The 19,557-nt window shown below is 47.1% G+C and overlaps 1 protein-coding gene across 5 annotated transcripts in view; it reads left to right on the top strand.

Moving 5' to 3' along the window:
- Positions 1 to 19,557, top strand: part of LCP2 (lymphocyte cytosolic protein 2) — an 888,998-nt gene that overhangs the window by 574,520 nt on the left and 294,921 nt on the right. For all 5 annotated transcript variants that reach the window (XM_030211064.1, XM_030211063.1, XM_030211062.1 and 2 more), the window contains 2 exons: positions 4,258 to 4,283; positions 15,165 to 15,184. In XM_030211064.1, the coding sequence (XP_030066924.1) occupies positions 4,258 to 4,283; positions 15,165 to 15,184 (46 nt within the window). The remainder of the gene's footprint in view (positions 1 to 4,257; positions 4,284 to 15,164; positions 15,185 to 19,557) is intronic.

The raw sequence follows: 19,557 nt of genomic DNA, 5'->3' as shown, positions 1-19,557 counted from the left end.
CATAATCCAAATGTCAGTGATCAGTTGCCTCTTCAAGGGAATGGGGACTTCCAACCTGGAATGGAAGCAGGGACCATTAAAAACTGGGCAGAAATGGGAATCACTTTAGTGGAACACTTAGTCAATGCGGATGGAAGGTTGTATACATTCCAAGATCTACAGCAGAGGCTATCCCTAACAAACAAGGATCACTACACTTATAGACAATTACACCACTACTGGTATAGCTTAGACCAAGAGGCTCTGGGTACAAAAATGGGTCAAAAGCTTAGAGAATTTTTAAAGGGGGATGCATACGATCAGGTTTCAATATCTAGTTTACACAAAGCACTTCTGTTGCTTTGCCCACCTCGCAATTATGAAGCACTCACTGCAGCCTGGAGTAAAGACTTGGGATATGAATTGAAGGGAGTAAATTTTACAAAATTGATCATAGATATCCCAAAACAGGTGGGGGGGGGGGCGGAGCTGCAGGAGAGTCAATACAGAATAATACACAGGAGGGGATACATGACACAAACACAAGCAGCGAGAGCGGGGTGGACACCCAATGCCCAATGTTCCAAATGCAACAGAGGAAGGAATACCTTTTTGCATGCATTTTGGAGGTGCGATAGAGTAAAAATATTTTGGAAGGCGGTGCATAAATACCTTGAGAGCATCATTGATCAAAAAATACTCCAATCCTGGAGAGGAGCACTTTTAAATAGAAGGACAGCCTACGGGATTTCGGATAGGAATTTGGAACAATTGATATGCAAGGCTTATGCCGTGGGGAAAAAATGTATACTTAGACACTGGATGCAGGTGGTACCACCCTCCTTCTGGCATTGGAGAAATAGGTTTCATGAATTGATGCTATGGGAGGCCAGGGAAGCCCAGGGCACTTCCAAGAAAAGAAAGAAGTTTATCTCCATCTGGACCAAGTACTTACAAAGTATATCCCATAAAGCGAGAAGTGCAATATTAAATAAATTTTCCACATAGGGGACCATAAAGGTGGGAGAGGATAATGGCAACTAGAGTTCAGTAACACAACATAAGGCAGAGCACCTTAACCAACACCGTAGCACAAGAGTGAGTGGGAGATGTAACTGAATGGCTCATGAAGTGAAGGCGGAATATTTCATGATAAAAGGGGGGAGGGGGGAAGGGGATGAAAGGGAGGGAGATATTAGATAAGGGGTTAACCGCGATACAAATACAAGTTATTATTCTTGGAAAGTGCAGATAGCGGATAATGTTTATTGTTGTTTATTGCTCTATTTTGATACAAGGATTAGGTTAAAGACAGTATTAAGGGGGGGAAGGGGGGAATTGGGAGGGAAACTGTAAATCAAATTTGATGATAATGACCGCGGATTAGTGTACATATGACTGACAAAGTTAAAACTGTTATGTACTTAATCAAATGATTGTGTTAATCTGTGGCATCATCAATAAAAACTTTGAAACATAAATGAAGGTCCTGCATCAATGTGTCTCTGCAGCTTAAACAAGTAAAGACTGCTGGTGCTTTGGAAAATGCTGTGGGTGATTTATTTAATCTCCTAATGTTCTTGGAGATATTTGTTCCTCAAATGAAGCCCTTTGATCTGTGTTCACCACTTCCTGAATAACCCCTTCCAACCCCTTGGCCAAAAGTTTTGATAGTATCTCTGTAACAACATTAAACAGAAAAACTGGCCTATAAGAGTCACGCTGATCTGGATCCTTTCCTGATTTTGAGATAACCCCAACGTTAGCCTGCATAAATGACCCTGTTCTAAATACCTTTACCAAAACTGGCAGCAGCAAAGGAGAAACCTCCTATAAAAGTCTTCAGGAAAACTGTCCACCCTGCTGCTTTACCCATGTGGAACGTGGAAGGGCATGGGCTCTGCTGACATTTACACAATACTATAAGTAATTCACCCTTGCCATATATGGGAGTTCACAGTTAGATCAGGTCTATGGCTGGTGTAACTGTGGTCACCTAGATTTTAGGTGCTCTGATACTGGGCTGCACTGGTATTCTATAATGGAATCTGGCACACCAATGCCATTATAAAATAGAGTCTCACTGAATCTCGGGGCAACTAAAAGGAGTCACTCACTTATAGAATACAACTTATTATAATAATTTCTGACAGCTTGATTGTTATGATTGTGGTCATAACCCCTCTCAAACTTACCTTTTTCCTGGTGGTCAGCTTAGCTGGCTTCTCTTTCTTTTGTCTGTCCTTTCTGAGCTGGCTCTCTCTCTCTGTGCTGGCTGCTTCCAGCAGCATGACTCTAATTGTCTCACTTTACTTCAGCTGTGGGTGTTGCCTGAGTTGCTCTGCTCCCTTTTTGGGTGTACTGGCTTCAAGTGCTTCACGGGACTGCATTGGTGTGGGTTGGGCCTCTCTGGGTCAGTGTGCTGTTGCCTGGGTCTAGGGAGTGTGACATCATCTGGGAGGGCCTTGATAAGAAAGTGGTGTTCTTTCCTTCAGGGCCTTTGCAACGTTGGTGTTTGCCTGTGCTTTAGAACGTCTGCTGAAGGTCACGGTTAGTGCTTAGTGTTTAGGAGCACTTTTTGCTTCCCCTTTGGTGCTTAGGAAGCACCTTGATAGTTTTGTGTCTAGCTTGTTAGGGTAGTGCTTAGGAAGTACCTTGTTAGTTTTGTATCTAGCTTGCCAGAGTACTGCTTAGGAAGCACCTTGATAGTTTTGTGTTTAGCTTGTTAGTGTAGTGCTTAGAAAGCACCTGTTCTGCGTAGGTGTGTAGCTCCCCTGCTTTCCCTTTTGTTGCTGATAGTAGTACTTCAGGTTTTGGGGTTGTTAGGAGCACCTGTGTGAGCTGTTGTGTTTAGGTTCCCTGCTCTCTCCCTGTGGCTCCCCTGCTTACCTGTGTGTCTCTATTAGTAGTACTTCTAGTAGTGAAGGGCTTTGGAAGTCCTTTTCTGAGTGTGGTGCTATTAGTACTTCTGTTAGTATAGGGCTTAGGAAGTCCTTTTGTTAGTACTGTTAGGAACACTTCTGTTGGTTTAGGGCTTGGGAGCTCTTAGGTCAGTTTAGGATTTAGGAGTACTTCTGTTTCCAGTCCTGGTCCCTGTGTCATCCGGTATCCGGTAAGTCCTGCCGGCCACTCGAACCCAAGGACTCAACCCTTGGGGGGCAGTGGCTAAGTGCAGGGGAAGCTGTACGGACCAGTTCAGTGTGCTCCAGTCCAGTGTGTTCCGGTCCGGTGTGTGTTCCAGTCCTGTGTCCTCCAGTCCGGGGGATTCCAGTCCAGTGTTGCAGTCCAGTGTTCCAGTCCTGTGTCCTCCAGTCCGGGGGATTCCAGTCCGTGTGTTCCGGCTCGCTGGGCGGTGCCTGCAGTCCCTGCCGGTGCCGGTGTGCTTGCCCAGCGTTGGTTGGTGGGTTTTGCCTGCTGCTGTCGCTCCTCGTCAGCAGCCCAAGGGCTCACGTTTGCTCCAGAGCCCGGCCCCGCGGGCTCTGAACCTGAGAACCTGACATTGATGAATACCTTTCTGGGTACTAAACAGTGAGCCTGTAGAATTCGAACCTGGGCCATTGCCTTATTTTTCAATTGCTTTGCTTGCATTCTATCAATTTTCCCAGATTTAGCTTAGCGCTGGTCAATTCTTCACAATACTTTTTCTACAGGGAGAGCATTAACCTCTTCTTACACTGCAGTATTTTTCTTAGTCATCTTCTCATGCTGATGGTGTTTGTTTCTTGTATAATTCCCAGAATGTTTCTCTCAGACTTTCTACCTTTTCCCGATGTGCACTTGTCTCAATCTCTATAAATCTGCCCTGAAGCACCACTTTAAAAGCGTTGTACTCATGTGCCTTTGTAGCAGAAAGAACCTTCCTCTGGGCCTCTTGAAATATCAGTTCTTTTTTTCAACAAAGACACATTAAGCATTCAAGACACCATCTGCCATCAAGAGGATGACTTAACCAAGAAATCTAAGTGGACTGGTGCGTGATCTGACCAAGTTATTAATTCAATTTCACAAGATGTAGCCCTAATACCCAACCCAGCACTAATTACAAAAAAGTCATTTAATGAATAGGACTTATGAACATGGGAAAAGCAAGCAAAATCCTGATGCCCTGGATGAGGTATTCTCCAAATAGTGTGATAAGTTCATGATGGGATGGGAGAGGTGTGAGAGTATGGGGGATGGGAGCAGTGAGCAGTTAAGAGCATTCTTATAAGACATAACATAGGAATCCAGTTCCTTTCAGAATTTTATTTCCAATATGCTATCCATGATTTTTTTCAGGAATGAAGCTGTCATTTCCAGACATGGTAAGTTAATTATTGAAGTGGAATATTTTCACTGGTACAGGTCATACCACTATGTCTCCAGTCTTATTCCTGTTCCTCTCCTTTCCCCATCTTCTCTGCCTTTCTCATGCACCCTGTGGAATGTACACTCTTTCTCCAACAAGCTTGCCTACATCCACTATCTCTCTTTCTCTCATACTCTCCATCTACTTGTTCTGAGACTTGGCTTTGCCCTAAAGACTCTGCTTCATTTGCTGCCCTATGTCAAGGAGGTTACCTTTTCTCCCATACAGCTTGCCCAGTTCGCTGCAGTGGTGGTGCTACTCTCACCTTCTTGCATATTTCAATTTCTTCTTCCACCTTGGTCTGGTTACTTTTCTTCCTTTGAAGTCCACTCCATCCGTCTATTCACTCCACTACCTCTCTAAGTAGCAGTCATTTATTAACCCCCTGATAATTCCCCTTCTTCCTTCCTCACTGTCTCTGACTCCTGGCTTTCCTTCTTACTTGAACCTTTATCTCCTTCCCTCATTCTTTTGGATTTTATCACTCATGCTAATGACCCCTCTGACTCTTATGCCTCTCAGTTTCTTGCTTTAACATCCTCATTCAATCTTCAGCTGTGCTCCACTACCCTTACTGACCAGAATGGCCACTGCCTAGATATTGTCTTCTTCTCCAACTGTCCACTTTCTCCACCTCAGTTCTTAATCACTCCCCCCCAATCCCATCCAATCTCCACCAACACATTTAGGAATATTCAGGCTACTGATCCTTGCACTCTCTCCACCACCGTTTCATCCCTCTTATCAAAGTTTGTCAATGAGGCTGCCTCTTCTCTGGAAACTCTCGTCCCTCATATTTCTTGTTCTATAAGAACCAAACCCCAACCTTGGCTGACCTCAAGAATCCACTACCTACTTTTCTGCATCCGATCTGCTGAACACCTTTGGCTAAAATCCTTTGCCCATGCTGACTTCATACATTTCAAATTCTTGCTGATCTCCTTCCAGTCTGCTCTTTCACTTGCCAAACAAGACTACTACATCCATTTAACAAACTCTTTGGCTCCAACCCTCGCCATCTCATTGCCATGATGAGCTCTCACCTCAACGTGCCTTCACCTCCAACCTCCCCCCCTTTACTTTCTCCCCAGACTCTGGCTGAGTACTTCCATGACAAGGTTCACAAGATTAACCTTGAGCTCTCGACCAAGTCACTTCCACCTCTTCTTACCTCACTCCATTCTCTCAACTTTCTTTCCACTCCTGCTACCTTTTCTTTCTTTTCTGAAATACTCAAGAGGAAACTGCTCATTTTCTTTCCTCCTCCAAACTCACTACCTGTTCCGCAGATCCTATTCCCACCCATCTTATCAATGTTCTTCCTATATGAAAGTATTAGGAATTTGGATAGATAATAGATTGTCCTTGGATCTTCAGGTTGGCAAACTCACTCAGAAATTATTCTTTATAATGCATAATTTGCAAAGAATTCGGAAGTATTTTGATCAGGACCAATTTCGTCTCTTGGTACAGTCTCTAGTTTTAAACTCGCTAGATTACTGCAATATCATTTACTTAGGAGTTTCTAATAAACTACTGAAGAGACTTAATACCATTCAAAATGTAGCATTGCAATTGATTTTTTCACTGAAAAATGTGACAGTGTCTCTTTGTATTATAAACAATTGCACTGGCTCCCAGTTCATGCAAGGGTATTATCTACATTTTTTCTGTTTTGTATATAAGATACTTCAAACCTTGGGGTCATCTTTGACTCTTCTCTCTCCTTCTCTGCTCATATCCAGCAGACCGCCAAGACCTGTCGTTTCTTTCTTTACAACATCCGTAAAATCCGCCCCTTTCTTTCCGAGCACTCTACCAAAACCCTCATCCACACCCTTGTCACCTCTCGTTTAGACTACTGCAATCTGCTTCTTGCTGGCCTCCCACTTAGTCACCTCTCCCCTCTCCAGTCAGTTCAAAACTCTGCTGCCCGTCTCATCTTCCGCCAGGGTCGCTTTACTCATACTACCCCTCTCCTCAAGACCCTTCACTGGCTCCCTATCCGTTTTCGCATCCTGTTCAAACTTCTTCTACTAACCTATAAATGTACTCACTCTGCTGCTCCCCAGTATCTCTCCACACTCGTCCTTCCCTACACCCCTTCCCGTGCACTCCGCTCCATGGATAAATCCTTCTTATCTGTTCCCTTCTCCACTACTGCCAACTCCAGACTTCGCGCCTTCTGTCTCGCTGCACCCTACGCCTGGAATAAACTTCCTGAGCCCCTACGTCTTGCCCCATCCTTGGCCACCTTTAAATCTAGACTGAAAACCCACCTCTTTGACATTGCTTTTGACTCGTAACCACTTGTAACCACTCGCCTCCACCTACCCCCTCCTCTCTTCCTTCCCGTTCACATTAATTGATTTGATTTGCTTACTTTATTTATTTTTTGTCTATTAGATTGTAAGCTCTTTGAGCAGGGACTGTCTTTCTTCTATGTTTGTACAGCGCTGCGTATGCCTTGTAGCGCTATAGAAATGCTAAATAGTAGTAGTAGTAGTAGTAGTTCATGGTTTAGCTCCATCTTACCTTCTGGATCACATGGAGCGACATAATCGAAAGGGACACCCAAGTTTTGCTGAGGATGTCCTCGCACAACGTCCCGTGGAGGAGCAGGGAAACCCGTATTATCGAAACAAGATGGACGTCCATCTTTTTTTTGATAATATGGTTGGGGATGCCCAAATCTTGACATTTAGGTCGTCCTTAGAGATGGTCGTCCCTAGACTTGGTCATTTCTGATTTTTGCCGATAATCGAAACTACTACTACTACTACTACTACTATTTAGCATTTCTATAGCGCTACAAGGCGTACGCAGCGCTGCACAAACATAGAAGAAAGACAGTCCTTGTTCAAACAGCTTACAATCTAATAGACAAAAAATAAAGTAAGCAAATCAAATCAATTAATGTGTACAGGGAAGGAGGAGAGGAGGGTAGGTGGAGGCAGTGGTTACAAGTGGTTATGAGTCAAAAGCAATGTTAAAGAGGTGGGCTTTCAGTCTAGATTTAAAGGTGACCAAGGATGGGGCAAGACGTAGGGGCTCAGGAAGTTTATTCCAGGCATAGGGTGCAGCGAGACAGAAGGCGCGAAGTCTGGAGTTGGCAGTAGTGGAGAAGGGAACAGATAAGAAGGATCTATCCATGGAGCGGAGTGCACGGGAAGGGGTGTAGGGAAGGACGAGTGTGAAGAGATACTGGGGAGCAGCAGAGTGAGTACATTTATAGGTTAGTAGAAGAAGTTTGAACAGGATGCGAAAACGGATAGGGAGCCAGTGAAGCGACTTGAGGAGAGGGGTAGTATGAGTAAAGCGACCCTGGCGGAAACTAAGGACGCCCATTTCAGAAACGACCAAATGCAAGCCCTTTGGTCATGGGAGGAGCCAGCATTTGTAGTGCACTGGTCCCCCTGACATGCCAGGACACCGACCGGGCACCCTAGGGGGTGCTGCAGTGGACTTCAGAAATTGTTCCAAGGAATATGGCTCCCTTACTTTGTGTGCTGAGCCCCACAACCCCCCCCCTCCAAAAAAAAAAACCCACTACCCACCACTGTACACCACTACCATAGCCCTTATGGGTGAAGGGGGCCACCTAGATGTGGGTACAGTAGGTTTGTGGTGGGTTTTGGAGGGCTCACATTTACCACCACAAGTGTAACAGGTAGGGGGGAGGGGGGGGTGGGCCTGGGTCCACCTGCCTGAAGTGCACTGCATCCACTAAAACTGCTCCAGGGACCTGCATACTGCTGTAATGGACCTGAGTATGACATTTGAGGCTGGAACAAAATATTTTTAAAGATGTTTTTTGAGGGTCAGAGGAGGTTAGTGAGCACTGGGGGAGTAAAAGGAGGTGATCCCCGATTCTCTCCAGTGGTCATCTGGTCAGTTCTGGCACCTTTTTGTGGCTTGGTCGTAAGAAAAACAGGACCAGGTAAAGTCATCCAAGTGCTCGTCAGGGATGCCCTTTTTTTCCATTATGGATCGAGGACGCCCAAGTCCGACCTTCGCTACGCCTCCAACACTCCCCCGTTAACTTTGGTCATCTCCACAACGGAAACCAGTTGGGGATGCCCAAAATCGGCTTTCGATTATGCCGATTTGGGCGACCCTGTGAGGACGCCCATCTTCCGATTTGTGTCGAAAGATGGGTGTCCTTCTCTTTTGAAAATAAGCCTGATAGTCTTTATGCAAAAAAAAAAAATAGAGCTACAAGAACCTGCTCTTTCTTTACAATTCCATCCTTAAAGAATATGAAGAGAATGTGATAATCTCTTATCATATTGGGCAGCTCGTTTAGAGAAATAAATTCAAACCATGTTAATATCGGTGACAAGTTATGTTCAATTCCGTAGGTAGATTAAAACATAACTATTTTTAAAATATGTCCTGAATTATAGTGACTAATAGACTGATATATTAGTTTCTTTTTTATTTAAAGATTGTAATTCGAGGTAATATCCTGCTTCTTTAATCATGCAATCCGCATTGAACCGCAAGGTATATGGCGGAATATAAATTTATTGTTAATGTTAATGTTAAAGTCCCGTGAGACTTGAAACCACTTCTCAAACTTCCCACACCGCACACTGTGGGGCTCAAGTATATGGAGACCCAGATCGCTGTCCAATGCTGACAGAAACGGTTTGAGGTAGCAAAAGAAAGAGAACATATCTTTCTGGTGAAATCTGGCAATCTCTGCATCTGGGATTTGTTGATCCCTGATGTAGGTCCCAGTCTCTGATTACTGCTGTCCTTTAAAGGATTTCCTGTTCATTTTGCTATTCTTCTCTTTCCTCATGTCTTCACTTCCTCCGCTACATCCATCTCTGATACTGATCTTTTTCTTTCAGCTGTCTTCTATTTATCTGCCTCTTTAATTTCAGATTTCATTCATTTTACTAACCAGTCTTCAATCTCCTTTTTTTTTCACTGCATCTACCCAGGCCCTCCTATTCTCCTTTCTCTTATGCCTCAGTTTTTCATTTACTCTACTGTCTCTGCCCCTCCCATCCAACATCTCATTTCTGTCTCCCCCCCTCCCTGCCAATCAGCATTGCCCCTTCTCTCCTGTCTCCCACTCACTCTCTTACAGATTTCCCTGGTTGGCAGCTGGCCAGAAGCTTCAGCTATAAATCCAATGTGAAGATGCGCAGTACCAGTTTCCTGCACACAGTGCCACTAGCTCTGCCAGTCACACCCCTCTGGGCAGGAAGTTTATGTTAGAGCTAGTGGCGGCACACAGGAAACTAGTCCTGCACTTCTTCACATTGCTTTTAGTGCTGCCGCCGGCCTCTGAGAACAACGGGTCCTGCAGTGGTGGCACTAGGAGAGAGGGGATGGTCACAGTTGCAGCTGAGGAGCAGTGGCGTACCAAGGGGGGGCGGTCTGCCCCGGGTGCACGCCGCTGGGGGGGTGCCGCGCGTCTGTTGACTTCACTCTTTCCCTGCTCCCTCTGCCCCGGAACGGGTTACTTCCTGTTCCGGGACAGAGGGAGCAGGGAACGAGTGAAGTCGACAGGCACGCAGCACCCCCCCCCCCCCCAGCAGGTAAAGATGTACTGGGGGGGGGGAGGTCGTTTCACCAGGAAAAGGTTCCGTTGTTTCGCCGCTGGGGGGGGGGGGGGTGCCGCGTGTCTGTCGGCAACGCTCGTTCCCTGCTCCCTCTGCCCCGGAACAGGAACCCGTTCCGGGGCAGAGGGAGCAGGGAACGAGTGTTGCCGACAGACGCGTGGCACCCCTCCAGCTGGTAAAGATGCACCCGGGGGGGGGTGTCCGTCATTTCGTTGGGGGGTCGCGCTGCACCCGGGGGGGGGGGGAGGCGCATCGGCAATCCGCCCCGGGTGTCAGCGACCCTAGGAACTCCACTGCTGTGGAGGCTTAGCCTCCCCAAGCCTCCTATACAGGGCACCTATGGAAACAATCAAAGAGGATAAGTATGAGGGGACCGTTGAAAAAAGTATCTTTGAGTTAGAATTAAAATCTTAAATTGTATTCTGTACTGAACCAGAAGCCAATGATGCCCATACTGGATAAATTATATCTCAGTCTGGTTTGATTCACAATAAAATAAAAAAAGGAAAATATTTTAATGTACTTTTAAGAACTATGAGGGAAGAGTGCCTTCAAATACCATCATCTCTGTGCATGTCTCTCTTTGTTCTCTGATCAAGACAAGGCTATTAATGTATTTCTTAGCATGAAGGCTTCACTTTTGTTTCATTTTCCTTTCTATTCATCTGTAAACACTACAAATGTAAAACAATTTGAGGTTTGGCAATAAGAATGGTGCAGAGATATATACAAGGTAGTCTACTTAAATCTTCTCATTTGGTGGGGTTGTGGCATTTTTGGTTTTGATTTGGGATCCTGGAGGAAACTACTACTACTACTACTTAACATTTCTAAAGTGCTACTAGGGTTACGCAGCGCTGTACAATTTAACATGGAAGGACAGTCCCTGCTCAAGGAGCTTACAATCTAAGAGACAAATGTACAGTCAATCTGATAGGTCAGGCAGATTGGGCAGTCTACATGTTCGAAAGGTTAGGTTCCAAAAGCAGCATTGAAGAGGTGAGCTTTAAGCAAGGATTTGAAGATGGATAGGGAGGGGGCTTGGCGTAGGGGTTCAGGAAGATTGTTCCAGGCATAGGGTGAGGCAAGATAAAATGGGCGGAGCCTGGAGTTGGCAGTGGTGGAGAAGGGTACTGAGAGGAGGGATTTGTCATGTGAGCGGAGGTTACAGGCAGGAACGTAGGGGGAGATGAGGGTAGAGAGGTAGTGAGGAGCAGCAGAGTGAGTGCATTTGTAAGTAAGGAGGAGAAGCTTGAATTGTATGCGGTATCTGATCGGAAGCCAGTGAAGTGACCTGAGGAGAGGGGTGATATGAGAATAACGGTTTTGGCGGAATATAAGACGTGCGGCAGAGTTCTGAACGGATTGAAGGGGGGATAGATGGCTGAGTGGGAGGCCGGTGAGGAGTAGGTTGCAGTAGTCGAGGCGAGAGGTAATGAGGGCGTGGACGAGGGTTCGGGTGGTGTGCTCAGTGAGGAAAGGGCGAATTTTGTTGATGTTGAAGAGGAAGAAGCGACAGGTTTTGGCAGTCTGCTGGATATGCTCAGAGAAGGAGAGGGAGGAGTCGAAGATGACTCCGAGGTTGCGGGCAGAAGAGACGGGGAGGATGAGGGTGCCATCAACCGAGATAGAAAGTGGAGGAAGAGGAGAAGTGGGTTTAGGTGGAAAGACGAGGAGCTCGGTCTGGGACATGTTCAGCTTCAGGTGGCGGTTGGACATCCAGGCAGCAATGTCGGATAGGCAGGCCGATACCTTGGCCTGGGTCTCTGCTGTGATGTCTGGTGTGGAGAGATAGAGCTGGGTGTCATCAGCATAAAGATGATACTGGAAACCATGAGATGAGATTAGTGAGCCTAGAGAAGAGGTGTAGATAGAGAAGAGAAGGGGTCCAAGGACAGATTCCTGGGGAACTCCAACAGATAGCGGGATGGGAGTGGAGGAAGATCCATGAGAGTATACCCTGAAGGTGCGGTGGGAGGAGGAGAACCAGGAGAGGACAGAGCCCTGGAACCCAAATGAGGCCAGAGTGGCAAGAAGTAAATCGTGATTGACAGTGTCAAAAGCGGTGGAAAGATCGAGGAGGATGAGGATGGAGTAGTGGCCTCTGGATTTGGCCAGGAGCAGGTCGTTGCAGACTTTAGAGAGTGCTGTTTCTGTCGAGTGGAGAGGGCGAAAGCCGGATTGGATTGGATCGAGGATGGCATGAGAGGAGAGAAAATTGAGGCAGCGGCTGTGAACGGCGCGCTCAAGTATTTTGGAGAGGAAGGGTAAGAGAGAGATGGGGCGATAGTTGGAGGGGCAGGTAGGGTCAAGTGAAGGTTTTTTGAGGAGAGGTGTGACTACGGCGTGCTTGAAGGTGTCAGGGACAGTTGCGGTGGAGAGAGAGAGGTTAAGGATGCGACAGATGGAGGGGTTGACAGTATGGGCGATGGTGCTAAGTAGGTTGGTGGGGATGGGATCAGAGGAACAGGTGGTGCATTTTGAGGAGGAAAGAAGGCGGGAGGTTTCATCCTCGGTGATCTCAGGAAAGGAAGAGAAGGAGGCCTGGGTTGGTTGGTTGAGGGAGAGGGTTAGTGGGTGAAGAGGAGGTGATGGCTTGTTAGTGAACTCAAGGTTGATCTTTTGCACCTTGTCGCGAAAGTATAATCAGCCAGTGATTGAGGAGAGAGTGAGGGGGGAGTGGGAGCGGGGGGCACCTTGAGGAGAGAGTTAAGGGTGGCGAAGAGACGACGAGGGTTGGAGCTGAGAGAGTTGGTCAATTGGGTGTAATAGTCCTGTTTTGCAAGGGATAGGGAGGAGTGGAAGGAGGATAGCATGAATTTGTAGTGAAGGAAATCTGAATGGGTGCGGGATTTCCTCCAGAGACGTTCAGCAGATCGGGTGCAGGAGCGAAGGTAGCGGATGCAAGGGGTCAGCCAAGGCTGAGGAATAGTATGCTTTGTGGGACGGGAGGTGGATGGTGCGAGGAGCAGAGGAGAGAGCGGCATTGTAAGCGGAGACCGCTTTTTCGACAGTCTCGGAGGACATGATGGATGGGAGGAGATTAGAGATGCTAGAGGATAAGGTGGGGGGGGGGGGGGGGTCAATGGCCTGGAGATTCCTGGAGGTGGTGGTTAAAGTTGGACGGGGCCGAGGGGGGGGTGAAGAAGTGTGAATGTGATCAGGTGGTGGTCGGAGAGAGGAAGAGCTGAAGCTTGGAAATTGGAGGGCGAGCCGGAGGAGGAGAGGACGAGGTCAAGACAATGGTCGTCACGGTGAGTAGGGGTGGTAGAGCACAGCTGGAGGTTGAAGGAGGATGTTAGGGAGAGGAACTTAGAAGCGTGAGGGTCAGATGGGTCGTCAGCATGAATGTTAAAGTCTCTGAGAATGAGGGACGGAGATGAAGGCTCAAGGAAAACAGAGAGCCAAGCATCGAAGTCGGTGAGGAAGGAAGAGAAGGATTTATCAGGGGGGGCGGTAGATGACTGCCACTCTGAGTGGCAGCGGGTAGAATAGCCGGATGGATTGGGCCTCAAAGGATGAGAAGCAGTGAGACTGCGGTAGGAGGAGGGGTTGGAAACTACAGGAGGGCGAGAGTAGTAACCCAACGCCTCCACCGCGGCCAACTGGGCGGGGAGTGTGTGAGAAGAGATAACCACCATGGCAAAGGGCTGCGACTGATGCAGAGTCATCCAGGGAGATCCAGGTTTCGGTTAGGGCGAGCAGTTGAAGGGAGTGGGAGATGAAGAGATCGTGAGTGAAGGACAATTTGTTGCAGACTGAGTGGGCATTCCACAAGGCGCATGAGAAGGGGAGGGAAGAGGGGGGAGGAGGGGAATAGAGATGAGGTTGGAGACGTCCTGGGATCGTTCGCGTGGATAGGACGGGGACAGATGAGGGGGACCTGGATTAGGGTTAATGTCTCCCGCGGATAGCAGGAGGAGCAGCAAGAGAGTGCGGAGGAGGGTGGGGGAGGTCGGGCGACGAAGGCGACGAAGACGGGGTGGACTTAGGAGGAATGGGGATGGGTTAATAGCAGGAAGGAAGTGTTGAAGGTTGAGAGCTAGGATGGAGGAGGGGGACAAGAGGGATGGTGAGGTGGAGAGGGATGGGAGTGAACAGGGTATTGCTGTGGCGGGCCAGGCGGGAGGGCAGCGAGTACCAGTGGTAGATAGTGGGAGTGGGGGGGGAAAAGAGATTAGGAAGGGACAGGGCAAGGAAGAGAATGTGGATAGGAGCCATACGTAGTGACTGATGTGTAACAGATGACTGTGTAGTGACTGAGGTGTTAAGCAGATAGATAGAATGGAGAGCTGGGTAGGAGGCTAGGAATTGATGGACTGGTAAGTTGATGTTTGACAAGCTAGCAGCAGGCAGGCGGGTAAGTCAATGGTTGAGAGGCTCGCAGGCAGGCAGGCGAGCAGGTAGGTCAATGGTTGACAAGCTAGCAGCAGGCAGGCCGGTAAGTCAGTGGCGGAGAGGCTCGCAAGCAGGCAGGCAGGTTGCTCGATGGGTTAACAGGAGAAGGAGGAGGCCTTTTTGGCTGAATCAGGGCCTAGGAGAACTGAAGAGGGCTGCATCAGTGAGTGGAGCAGATAGATGTACAGAGTGAAAGGCAAAGGAGAAAATAGGAAATGGAAACTGTGTTGGGAGGCTACAGGGAAGGGGAATAGGGGAGATATAGGGGCCCTTTTACTAAGCCATGTAGGCACTTACGCACACCCAACACACACCAATTCATAACTACTACCTGGCTACCGCATGGCCTGGGCAGTAATTTCATTTTTTATGCATGCCGGAAATTTCTGGCACACGGCGCTAACCAGGCGGTAATCGGCATTGTACGCACACTGACGATTACCGCCTGGTTAACATGCGAGACCTTACCGCTAAGTCAATGGGTGGCAGTAAGGTCTCAGTCCCAAAATGGATGCATGCCAATTTTCATTTTGTCGCACGTCCATTTTCGGTCAAAGAAAAAAAAAGCATCTACACCAGCGCAGGCCACTTTTCGTTGCACCTTAGTAAAAGGACCCCACAGGATTATACCTGAGTGGTGTGAGGTGAGGTGTGGAGAGATTGGGTGAAAGGATGTGGTAACTAAAGTGCATTTGCCATTTTCCATAGTTGTCTCACCCCTTCCCCCGAGAAACAGAAATATATGGCATATATATTTTGTACCTGATAGGCAAGTACTAAATGAACTGGTTATGTATCTTAAACGTTGAGCAAATCTCTCTACAACCTTTATTCAACCTTATTTTGCCACTCTATTACAGGCCAGGCCACCACCAGCAAGGTAAGATTATATTTAATACATTGTTTTGTTTTTTTTACATATTTTTTTTACTTATAGATTTTGTAATTGTAATTTCAGATTTATTACAATCTATATTTTTTAAAGGAAACATAAGAAATACTAAGAAAATGAAATCTACAAGTAGAAAGACTAAGGGGCTCTTTTACTAAGCTGTGGAAAGAAGTGGGCTTAGTATGCCCTTATGAGGGTCTTTTGCTCACTCTTAAGCCCATTTCTTGTGTGACCGTGAAAAATCTCTTTGTATTTGTTTAATTTATGGCTGTGTGCTAAAGTTACCATTAGCGTGCAGGCATTTAAAAAAAATGAATGCAGGAGACCTTACTAAGGGCTCCTGCGTTAACCCTGTGGTAACTAGTTAAACATGCTAATGTGCATGCGCTAACTGGTTACTGCTTCCATACCTACTCTCTACCCATTGTTCACTCCTGACGTGCCAATAAATACTGCATACTTATCATGCACACAGGACTTGCTATGCCTGGCATGGCTTAGTATCTAATAAAGCTTAGTAAAAGGGCTGCTATAATACTTAACCCACATCATAAGAAGAGTAAAGAAAGATAAAGACAAAAAAAAAAAAAGATCATCAAAGAAAGAAACTCTTCATACACTACACCTCTCACAGAAAAAATCAAGGCATATTGTCAGGAAATCTTATGTTGCACAAACCTTTCAAGTGTAAAGAATCAAAGAAAACAAATTGCTTCCCCTAAAAGTTAAAAGTACACTTACAGGGGAATCCTAGATAAAATGTTGTCCCAATTGATAAAACATGGACTTTTTCTGCAAGAAAGATCTCCAATACAGTATGTCACTCGTGCACATTGTAATGGGCAGTGACGATCCTAGGTCGGTTGCCACCTGAGGCGGATCGCCAATGCACCCCCCCCCCCGGGTGCAGCATGACACAGCCCCCCCCCCCCCCTGACACAATGACCCTCCCCCCCCCACGGGTGCTGTCATGTCTGTGGCCATGACCCCTCTCAGACTCACCTTATTTCCGGCGGTCAGCTTCAGCTCCTGTTTTTCCTGTGTTAGTTCTGTCTCTGTGTGCTGGCTGCATTGGTTTGTCTGTGTGCTGTTTCCCGTTCCAGACTTCAGCCCAGTCCAGTCCAGATCTTCTGGCCTGCCAGACTTCCTTGGCTTGTTTGAGCCTGCACAGCACCCATAGTTGCCTGGTGATTGCTGCTGCTGGGCTTATTAGCCATTTTGAAACTCTCTGTTTTGCCTTTGGATCGCCTAAGGCCCTGGTTTGTTGGTGCTTGCTGCACTTCTGCCTAGTCCAGTTTATAGTCTGTATTCTTGCCTGATTCTAGTTTAGTCTTTGTGTAGCTTTGTGTTCTGTACTGCTTGTTTACTGTATTGCTTGTTTCCCAGTCTTGCTCTTGTTTGTATGTCTTTGTCTAGTGCTAGGTTGTCTGTGCTTCTTGTTTCAGTGGCTGCTTACAGCTTTCAGTTTTGTCTACCAGTGTTGTTCCCTGTTTCAGTGGCTGCTTGCAGCTTTCAGATCTGTCCCTTGTCTGTCTGAGAGTCCTAGTCTAGTTTTCTGCCTATCCTCCCTGTGTGTATCCTGCTGGTATCCAGTTCCAGCCTTGTCCAGTAAGTCCTGCTGGCCACCTGCACTCAGGGGCTCAACTCCTGAGGAACAGTGGCTAAGTGCAGGTGAAGTCTAGCTGGCCCTGTCAGAGTTCTGCCTTATCCCTGTGTGGGGTGGTTTTGCCTGCCACTGCCGCTCCTCGGGGAGTCTCTGGGGCTTGCCTTGTCACAGCATCCAGAAAAATTCAGAACTGAATGCCATATTCGCCCAGGGAAAGTCGAGTAACTGCATAGCGGAGGATTCAGTCGAGCTCACGGCTCTAGCATTCTGTTAACCTGATCGTGAGCCCTTGTGCCTAGGACGAGGCTTAGGAAGGACATTGCCAAGTCCTAGGGTAGACCAATCAGGCGCTAAGCAATACCATGGGCCTCAAAGCCCTGCACACTCAGGACAATTAACAAGTACCACCAGAAAAGGGAAATAGACCACTCAGGCGGGTCGAATGGCCGATCCGGAACCCACTCCTACAGAGTCCAAGCATACAGGCCACAAGGCCGAACTGGAACCAAATCATACACTAGGGAAGGAAAAAAGAGCAACGAGGGGTCCCTGAAGGGACTGGAGCTCAAGCAGAGCAGACAGCGTCAGCCAGTGACACAAAGGGAAGGGCAACAGACAAAACTGGCAGATACAGACTACGACCAGAGGGAGAGAAGACAAACAAAGGCTACACAGTAACTCAGGTAGCGGAGGGCAAAGCCCACAGGGAAAAAGGGAAAGCCGGGGTCAGAATGGGACACTATAGACATGGAACTTACAAGAACGAAGCTCCACAGGAATGGCTGAACAGGGAAAAACAGACTGAAGGAAAAGGCTGCTTTCCAATATAGACAGGAAAGAAGCAGGCACACAAGAGTACAGAAAGGGATAAGGCAGACACCAGAGAAATGCTGCCTAAAAGAGGCAGGGCTCACAGAAGGCAAATACCAAGCACTGCACATAAAGGGTTAACACTGAGTAAAAGGAAACTAAACAAACAAGTAGGAACGAGCTTACCATGGACAGAAAGGCTGCCTAACAGAGGCAGGGCTCACAGAAGGCAAATACCAAGCTCTGCACAAAAAGGGTTATCACTGAGTAAAGGGAAACTAAACAAACAAAGCAGGAACCAGCTTACCACGGACTGTAAGGCTGCCTAACAGAGGCAGGGCTCACAGAAGGCAAATACCAAGCTCTGCACATAAAGTATTAACACTGAATAAAGGGAAACTAAACAAACAACGCAGGAACAAGCTTACCACAGACAGAATGGCTGCCTAACAGAGGCATGGAGAAACGAGGCAGAGGACAGACCCAGCTGCACTGCAGAGAAGCAATCAAGGACACACACACACAGACCACAAACAAAAAGGAGAGCAAGCAAAACTTCTTAAAATACACACTGTGCCACAAGCACAGCCAGAGAAAGAAAACCAGAGCTTAGCTGACAGGAATTAACACTATAGGGAGAGGTAAGTCTGACTTCTCATGTCTGCTGCTTCAGACGTCAGCTCAATCCCTGACAGGCCAATCAGAAGCGAGTCTCACTCATTCCCCTGCCTGTCTCAGTAGAATCATAAAAAATTGAAGCAGTGTAAAGAAAAGCTACAAAATTGGTATGGGATTTGCGTTACAAAACGTATGAGGAGAGACTTGCTGACCTGAACATGTATACCCTGGAAGAAAGGAGAAACAGGGGTGATATGATACAAATGTTCAAATATTTGAAAGGTATTAATCCGCAAACAAACCTATTCCAGAGACAGGAAGGTGGTAGAACTAGAGGACATGAAATGAGGTTGAAGGGGGGCAGACTCAAGAAAAATGTCAGGAAGTATTTTTTCACAGAGAGAGTGGTGGATACTTGGAATGCCCTCCCGCGGGAGGTGGTGGAGATGAAAACGGTAACGGAATTCAAAAATGCGTGGTATAAACGTAAAGGAATCCTATTCAGAAATATGGATCCTCAGAAGCTTAGCGGAGATTGGGTGGCAGCACCGGTGGTTGGGAGGCAGGGCTAGTACTGGGCAGACTTCTACGGTCTGTGCCCTGAAAATGGTAGATACAAGGTCAGGTATACATATGAAGTACGCATATGAGTTTATCTTGTTGGGCAGACTGGATGGACCATACAGGTCTTTTTCTGCCGTCACCTACTATGTTACTATATGTTACCTAAAAAGCTGAAGTAACAGCCACCAAGAAAACAACCTTCCAGATCAAGTACTTCAGATGGCAAGAATTCAGTGGCTCAAAAGGAGCTTTCATCAGCTGGGTGAAAACAATGTTGAGATCTCATGACACTGGTGGAAGTTTGACAGGGGGCTTTGATAAAAGCAAACCTCTCATGAAGCGAACAACTAAATGCTTGCCGTCTACACACTGATGATAAGCACGAATTGCACTAAGGTGAACCCTTACAGAGTTGGTCTTGAGACCAGACTCATAAGTGTAGAAGGTACTCAAGCAGGGTCTGTGTAGGACAAGAAAGGGGATCTACGGCCTTGCTGTCACACCAGATGGCAAATCTCCTCCATTTAAAAGAGTAACATGAAGGGTTACGTGACGCGATGCACGCGAGTGGTCGCTAAAAGATTAGCTCCGTGCTCCCTCTCACATTCCAAGCTATAAACCCTCGAAGCAAAACGGAAAAACGGCTAGAACTGGTAGCAACACACCCGCGAGACTAGCCTGATCGCTTACCAACGCAGATCGGGTGTCCGAAGTAGCAATGGCCGCGAAATCACTTCGCAAAGATAAGGACAGAGGAAAAGCG

The sequence above is a fragment of the Microcaecilia unicolor genome, chromosome 8 (genome assembly GCF_901765095.1).
Source record: "Microcaecilia unicolor chromosome 8, aMicUni1.1, whole genome shotgun sequence".
NCBI classification, from domain to species: Eukaryota; Metazoa; Chordata; class Amphibia; order Gymnophiona; family Siphonopidae; genus Microcaecilia; species Microcaecilia unicolor.
This window is presented reverse-complemented; position numbering and strand designations above follow the sequence as displayed.